Source organism: Pinus tabuliformis, chromosome 4_2 (genome assembly GCF_031772625.1).
Source record: "Pinus tabuliformis cultivar Carrire ecotype Pingquan chromosome 4_2, CPIR1, whole genome shotgun sequence".
In the NCBI taxonomy this organism is placed as follows: domain Eukaryota; kingdom Viridiplantae; phylum Streptophyta; class Pinopsida; order Pinales; family Pinaceae; genus Pinus; species Pinus tabuliformis.
The window spans coordinates 1,051,882,350-1,051,890,859 of record NC_142304.1 but is presented as its reverse complement, the minus strand read 5'-3'; the positions used below and the strand labels follow the sequence as shown (position 1 = coordinate 1,051,890,859).

Here is an 8,510-nt window from a genome sequence, read left to right as displayed (position 1 = left end):
CCTCCCCTCCGGCTACCCATTCGTGGCCTATCCCTCGGCATACTTAATTGCCTTTCAATGTCAATGCTATGTGCATTCACCAGGATTAACGCAACTCCCAGTAGCAAGAGCGAATTCCACCACCACGCTCTGTCTCTGGCCTCAGGCGTCCATTGCCTTAACGCGCCTGAGCTCCAAGAATTAGCGCCAAGAACCAGACAAGAATTAGCGCCAAGAACCAGACTTGAGGGCCAGCTCCAAGAGCAGGCTTCCAGAGCCCACTTCCAGAACCCACCCCAATTTCCTGAATCCGCCCCTCGAGCCCAATGACAGAGCAAATTCACCTCTCGAACCCAATGACAGAGCAAATTCACCTCTCGAACAACAAGAATTAGCAACAGGACATTCAGCATATAACTCCAGTTCACCCTCCAACGATGGGGAGCAGTCTCACAGACGACGTGCTGACAGTCTTCCGTTTCCCCCCTCGGCTCTGCATTCACCTTGCGGCTTGCGCATAGGAGGGTCTCCCTACCAGACTCACCATACTCCCTCGAACCAGCCATCCTCCCCCGCTTAAACTTCTCCATCACCCTACTGCCCATCTGCCTCCCTCGAGCCGAGAGGACAGGCATTAATGCCGTCTCGTCTCCGCTCTTAACTCCATTAAACTACCTTAACGCGTGGTACCACCCTTGATTGTGGTCTTGACACCCGGCCACGTGATGGCCCGTGTCATTCTCTCCGCTTTTAATCACCCGCATCCGGGGCGATGAGATCCTTCTTCGCCTGAGAGATACAGTCATAATTGAGCTTGTCATCTTCGGAATTGTCCAGTGAGCCAGCAAAATAGGAGATAGCTTGAGAGGCTCCTTTGTTGGCTAATCTGTCTGCCACCTTGTTCGCTGTTCTTCTTACATGTTTGAACTCTATACTCTGTGTGGTGTGAAGTTTCTCCTCCAATGATTCTAATCTGCTTAATAATCTCCAACTCGCGGCAACCTTGGCCGCCGGCGTACCGGCTTGGAGTCTTTGGGCGGCGTTGATTAGGATTAATGAATCCCCTTCTATTTCCAAAGGGAAGTAGTTGTGCTGTTCTGCAATGCATAGTCCTCTCCATAAAGCTTCTAGTTCGGCCACATTATTGGTATCTTTACCTAGAGAACCATAGAATATTTGGATTATTTCCCCTGTGTGATTTCGGAAGAGTCCTCCATAACCTGCCAGCCCGGGATTTCCTTTGGCTGCCCCATCGAAATTCATCTTGTAGGACGCAAACTCAGGGGGGGACCAGCTAGAGGGAGAGGAGCTGCTGATAGTGGGTCTGATACCTTTTTTCTGGAGTGTTGAGAGATTTATGTTCCAAGCCTTCAGGATCTTGCCTTCTAATGGAGTATCTAGCAAATCCGTGTCTGACCATGATTTAAGGGCCAAAGTTTCTTGCAACTGATTGGTAAGAATGATCCATAAGGCTTCCATGGGCCGGGAAGAGTTATTGAAGATTCTGTGGTTTCGTTCTTTCCAGAGAATCCAATATATGAAACCTGGTAGGAGTCTCCACAAGTGATTGAGAAGCTGACTTTTGTAGGGAGAGGGATTCCATTTCCTTAAGTTTTCAGCTATATCCTCTGTCCTGGCCTCTGTTCTCATGTGGCAGCTCTCTACTTTCCCCCATATTAGCTTAGCTAACGAGCAGGACTCCATGAGATGTCCTATCGTTTCTGAGGCAATATTGCAGTTCGGACATCTTGATGGCCCCACAAAACCTCGCTTTATCAGGTTGTCCCAGGTTAATATTCTTCGTTTACTAAGCAGCCATAGGAAGGTGGATATTTTGGGCCATATTTCTGGTCTCCAGATCTTTTCCCATATCGGGTCCTTGATTGGTTGGTTTCCATTATATCTGAGCTGATGGGCTTCTTGAGTAGTGAATGTGCCTTTGTGTTTATGTCCCCATCGAAGTCGGTCATGTTGAGTGGAGTACCTGATTTTCCTGTATGAGAGTTCTTCCTCTATTTCCTCATAAGTTTCGCTTTGCCAATTATCTTGCCAAAGACTGGCCTTCTTCCAGGTTCTGAAGTCAGTGTTATCAGAGTGCTGCCAAAACTGATTGACTTGTGTGAGTCCTGCTTGTTGCATCTGCTCTTGCCATAGAGGCTTATGAAAAACTGTAGTCAGTGGGGGGAGCTGCTGCCACGAGTCCTCCCAAAATCTGGCTGAGTTTCCAGAGTGCACCTCCCAAAAGCAATGTTCTTGAATGAATTTACTGTGGGGTTTGGCGGCATTCCATATGGGAGAACCTTGAATAGTAGAATTGATTCTAATTAGATCATTCCATTGGCTGCCTGGGGCGTACTTGGCCTGCCACAATTTGGCCCATAGGGCATTTGGCTTGGTGATCCAGTTCCACCACATGCGGGCCCCCATGATGTCATTGCTATGCAACGGGTCTCTAAGTCCCAGTCCCCCCTCAGATTTGGGTTTGCATACTTCAGACCATTTTACCAGTGCCCACTTTCTGTTGAGACCCGATGAACCCCAGAGAAAATTTCGCTGTAGGTTGCGGATTGATTTGAGGACCCATTTAGGTGCAGCTAACAGGGAAAAGAGGTATAAAGGCAAGGCTTGGAGAACCGACTTGATCAGGACAAGCCTACTGGCTGTGTTGAGAGCTCGAAACGTCCAGAGTGAGAGTTTGGATTCAAATTTGTCAAGAAGTGACTGCCAGGAGGAATGATTGATTGCAGCCGCAGCAAGGGGGGCCCCTAGATAAGTTGACGGGAGTTTAGAGATGGTAAACTGCATAATTCTAGCGATATTTCTTTGAGTGGAGAGGGGGGTGTTAAAGAAATATAGATGGGATTTCGAAGAGTTGATGGAGGTTCCAGAAGCTTTTGAGAAGATGGAGAGCAGGGATTTAAAAACCGAGGCTTCCTTTGAGGATGGGTGGCCAAATAGCAAAGTATCGTCAACAAATTGTTGATGGGAGTGAGGAGGAGAGCCATGGACCGAGATTCCTTTTAGCATTTGAGTGGAGATGGCCGCCTTCAACAATCTGCCAAGCCCCTCCGCCATGAGAACAAAGAGAAAAGGCGACAATGGGTCCCCTTGCCTAATGCCCCTTGAAGGCCGAAAGGGTTGTGAAGGAGAACCATTTAACAGTACAGAGAAGCTTGGGGAGGAAATTAAATTAAAGACCCATCTTGTCCAAGTATGACTGAAGCCAAAAGCGATGAGCATTTTTTGAATATAGTTCCAACTAAGCTTGTCAAAAGCTTTTGATAAATCTAACTTGAGAAGCATACCTGGCTTTTTGAGAATCTTGAGAGAGTGAATCACTTCATTTGATAGGATGATCCCGTCCATAATTTGCCTTCCCTCGACGTAACCTGTTTGTTCCGGAGAGATGAGCAAGGGCAACAGAGGTTTGAGTCGGTTTGCAATGACTTTAGATATAAGCTTATATATGACATTACATAATGCAATAGGTCTAAAGCTTTCAGGCTTGCTTGGTTCTGCACATTTTGGAACTAGCGCTATGAAGGTAGTATTGAGAGCTGGAAGGATCCAGTGCATGCTTCGCGATTCTTCCACCAGCTCCCAAACTTCTACTTTAATTAGATCCCAGAATGCGTGGTAGAAGTTTGCCGTGAAACCGTCCGGCCCCGGTGCTTTGCCATCCTTGAGCTGGTTCATTGCTTCCTCAATTTCTTTCAGGGATGTATGCTGGAGTAATTTGTTGTTATGCTCCTCAGTTATGATTCGAGGAATGTGCTGAGTGATGGCTTTAATCTCTGCATCTTTGTTTCCTTCTGGCTCTTTGAGAATATCTTGAAAGTAATGTGTTAACTCTTTTTCCATGTCTTCATGGCTTTCTACCCTTTCGCCCTGCGGATTGTTGATGAAGGTGATGTTATTATGCATGCGCCTCTGAACAGCTGTTCTATGAAAAAATTTTGTGTTTTTTTCACCTTCTTTTAGCCAATTGATTCGAGATTTCTGTTGCCATAGAATTTCTTCTTGCTTTCTTCGTTCTTCTAATTTATGCCAAAGGATCTGCTCTTGCTGTGACTGCTCCTCTGTACGGCCTTCTTCAATAATGGTTTGCTGTAGATTCTCCATTTGTTTTTCCAGTCTTTGTCGATCCTCCTGTATGTTGCCGAATTGGGTTTTGTTCCAACTTTTAAGAACCTGTTTAAGGTTTTTCAATTTTTGTTGAAATTGAAACATTTTGGCCCCTTCTGGAGGTCTATAGGCTTTCCAGGCGTCCTCCACAATCTGCCGGAATTTTGTATTAGTGAGCCAAAAAGCTTCGAAGCGGAAGGGTCGATTGCATCTTACACCCGGCCTCGACCAGTGGAGCACAATGGGCCAATGATCTGATCCTCCGTGTGGTAATATTGAAGCATTGAAATCTCCGCCCAAGTGGATTGCATTATCTGAAAGGAGGAATCGGTCAAGTCGAGAGGCGATGTGATTGACCCCGCTGCGCTTGTTGGTCCAGGTGAAGATCCCATTGGAAGTAGGAATATCCATTAAATGATTGTCCTGAATAAAGTCTCTGAACCCTTTGCTGTCACTTTCCAATCGTGATCTTCCCCCTGTTTTCTCCTCTAGCGATTGAATGATGTTGAAGTCTCCACCGCTTATCCAGAGCGGGAATTGTCTGTTCTCATTCAAACTGGACAGTGTATTTAACAAATCCAATTTGTGTTGATTATTTTGCGGGAAGTAGACATTGGTCAAATGGCCATGGATCTGAGTTCCTATAAGATGGAAGGAAGCTTGTATGAGAAAGTGCGCAGCATGGAAGTCGTAGAGATTAAGGACTTGTGGATTCCATAATATTGCTAATCCACCCGATGCTCCTGAAGCTCCGACTGACATTAAATTACTGCCAGCCCAGATCTTGTTTCTAACCTTGTCCATAGCTATTGTGCTTTTTTTGGTTTCTTGAAGAAAAACTAGCGAGGGTTTTTCTTGCTGAATCAAGTTCTTGATCATCCTAATTTTTGAGGGACTGTTGAGTCCTCTTACATTCCATGAGACTAGCTTCATGGTAAATGTGATGCAGGTTTGTAGAACTTAGTCAGCTTAGGGAATCTCCCTGATTCCATAAGCATTTCCCCTACTGCAATGGTTCTTTGCAGGTCCGTCTTGCGCCCTCTCTTTTTGTTGTCTTTGAGGATCTTTTTTGCATCCCATGGACTTCCGCCTTGTATACCCAGATGTTTGTTGTGTTGAACTTTGGTTAAGACTCCTTCCAGTCTCTCGATTTGCCATGGAGGAATAGAATTGTATTCTTTTTGCTTGCAAGCTGTTTCAAGTTTTAAGATGTCTATGCCTTCTATGATAATGTTCTCCGGATCCTGATCCATGCTGCTGGGAGCATTCTGGTCCTCCTCCTCGGCCAAGGTATGTAGACTTAGAGCTATTGCTGCATCCATGTCCATGTCAGATTCTAGTTGCTTGGGATCCATGTGAGCTTTCCCCTTTCCGACCAAAGGGGCGCTGGGATTTGAATCCTCCTTAGGGTTATCTTCCGGGGGAGATTGGGAGGAGTGCCCTGAGATGGATTTAGCCGCAGATTTATCAGCATGGGGAGCCAGGGAGGAAGAGGGCTGAGAGTTGGAGTGCAGAGGCTCGCTGCTGTGAGGATCCTGGTTGGCAAGAGGCGAGAACTTGTTCTTTGCATCAAATCTGAAGGGGATCTCAGGGGTTCCCTGATGCTTTTTGGAATGTCTACGGCGGTTGGGTATTGAGATGAAGCCTTCTGAATCTGTTTGAGGTTCTGAAGGATGGGCTTTGGAGAATTGATTTAGAGGGCAATCCCTAAAAAGATGCCCATGGGCATGACACTTACGGCAACGAAAAGGAATATGCTCATAATCAAGAGTTTGTTCCCATTCAAAATCTTCGTGAAGGAGACTTACCGAGTCTGCCAAAGTCTTGGCCAGGTGCATTTTGACGCAGATCCGGGCATATGAGGTAAACTTGCGTTTCTTTGTCTCCTCCGCTACTTTGATGAAGGTTCCTAATCTGTTGCCAATGTCGGCGAGCGTTTCCTCCTTCCAATATTCCACTGGGAGTCCGTACATTCTGATCCAAACCGGAGCCCAGCTGAAGTCTTCTTTGTTCGGGTCAAATCGAGGCTTCCATTCTGTAAGGTAAAGTCCAGAAGAGTTGAAAAAATAAGGGCCGCCTTCGAATACCCTGGTCTTGTCTTCCAGGCAGTTAAATATGGCTGTGAAGAAGCCCTTTGGTCCTAGTTGCAGTGTTACTTGTCCCTTTGGTTTCCATTTGGATTCTATCCAACCATTCAGGGCGCGTTCTGTCGGCCAGAAGCCCAAGAATTTGCCTATCAGAGCGTGGTCCTGCATGTACTGTATTTCTTCATTGATCCGGTGACTGGGCAATTCAATCTTGATGCGCTCTGTCGATTTGGGAATGCAGGTAGCCGAAGTCGCCTTTGGCTGTGACGCAGAGACGTTTGGAGCCTGTTCTGTTTCCGAATCCGTGGCAGCCGACTTGTCTGCAGGGATTTCGTGTTCACTAGTTTTCGAGCTTTCTTTCTCGCGGTTGGTTTCAGGAGGAGGCGGCGGCGTACGCTTTGCTATTCCGCTGGAGGTGTCATTCGAAGGAGGGGGGGCAAAGCCCTCCCCTCCTGCAGGTGCAGCCATAGAGGTGTCTCAACCGTAGACTGGCAGCTTGTCGTGCATTGACAGGGTTGAACAGGTAGGGTTCAGAGATGGCGGCAGGAGCCTGTGCATCCGTAGGGTTGCAGAGCTCTAGGTCAGGAATTTTCAATCTAATTGCCGAAACAAGTCATCATTATATTATTTAAATTAATATATATTATTTAATTAATAGTTCAGAGTAATTAATTTATAACATGTAAATAATTTATTTAATTTAGATTTAAATATTATTTAGAATTAGTTTTTAATTAGATTTAATTTGTTTATAAATAGTTAATTAGATATCCGTTAGTTAGTTTATAATTAGCAATTAAATTAAAATTAATTAAGGACTAATTCAGGATTTAATTTTTAATTCAAATTCTCATTTTTTTAGCCCAGCAACAGAATTTCCAGATTTACATCAGATTTGACCCATCAACTTTGGAAGCTCATAAATTGAGTTCTACTTGGCCAAATGAGGCCCAGGACGGCTCATTGGAAAGAGAAAATCAAGGAGAACATTTTGGAGGAGGTTTCACCAACAGAATTGATCATTTATTGGGCCAAAAATCAGGCAGAAGATCAGGCTCCGAATTTTGAAAACAAAATCAATTTTCTGAGTTATTGTTTTCAATTTCATTTGTCCAAAGCCTCTTCTAATTGCAGATCCATTGGCCAATAATATCCTTTGCCAATCAAATCATTCCAAGCATCAATACGTAGCTTATATTTTGTTTTTAATTTATTTAAATAGAATTTGATTAGGTTTGATTTAACTGCCAGAAATGATATTTTGATTGCATTTTAATTTATTTTGATTTCTTTTGCAGGAAAACAGTGGAAAAGATATGAAGAAAAGATCTCAGTCAATGAGAATGCTCCAGCAATTGAAGATCAGAATTTTGAGCAAGTAAAATTGGATTTGGCAGATTTCTCTTCACCAATCTTTCCTCTCAAGAATTCCTTCACAGATAGTATAAGTAATAGATTGCAGAATGTAAAAAGGGCTGCTCTCCTCTGCAATTTTAGAGCTTCTAAAAGCACTATTGTAATTGGAATTTAGAGTTGTAGGAGGGAGGAGTGAAAAATCTCAGATCTGGGGATTATTGAGGATTTTCCCTTTGTATATTGAATTATGCATGAAGAACAAAGCTTGCACTATTGTGGCTCTAGTTTTGAAAGCAGAAGTTCAAGCAATGTAAAGGGCTGTTGGAGACCAAGGACAGAGAAATGGATGCAATAAATTGGTATTTCTAATACTACTGTTTCAAATATCAGTTTTAATTTTATGGTGATATGAATGTGTCATTTTATTCATGTTTGTGCATTATTGTCAATATGGGCAATTTGTCTCAATCTTGTTATTATGTATCTCTGTTCTTATGGATTAATTTCTGATTTCTGAGTAACTATTTACTCAGAAATCTGCCTTATTAAAACTGATTTATTGAGTGGTAATATGTTGTGAACTATTTCCACATATTATTGTTTAGTTATTGGATTTGCTGATTTGATAATCAATATCATTTATGTGAACTACTTCTTGAGTGTTGTTGGTTTATTATTTCAGTTAAAAGGTCTCAATAGGATGTGTTTTGATATCCATAATATCAGTTAATTGAACTATTTCGTTAACTTGATATTCATTATAGACAAGACATATCTAAATCCCAATACTTTAATTATCTTGCTCTTAGTTGGGTTAGATCTATATTTGCCTAATTAAGATAGGATTTAGATTAGTTTCTTTTGCTTGCATCATAGAATAAGCTTGCATTTAGAGTAAATTCTACATTCTTTTAAGTCCTCTCCTCAAAGAGGCAAAACTTTAGTTGTGGCTTGGCTGAGCCC

General features: G+C 43.4%; 1 protein-coding gene across 1 annotated transcript; it reads right to left on the bottom strand.

Annotated features, from left to right (window-relative positions):
• Positions 1-729: 729 nt before the first annotated feature.
• Positions 730-4,908, bottom strand: LOC149173220 (uncharacterized). Its single transcript, XM_089426619.1, has one exon. The coding sequence runs from the start codon at positions 4,906-4,908 to the stop codon at positions 730-732; it is 4,179 nt and encodes a 1,392-aa protein (XP_089282745.1).
• Between the last annotated feature and the right edge of the window lie 3,602 nt (positions 4,909-8,510).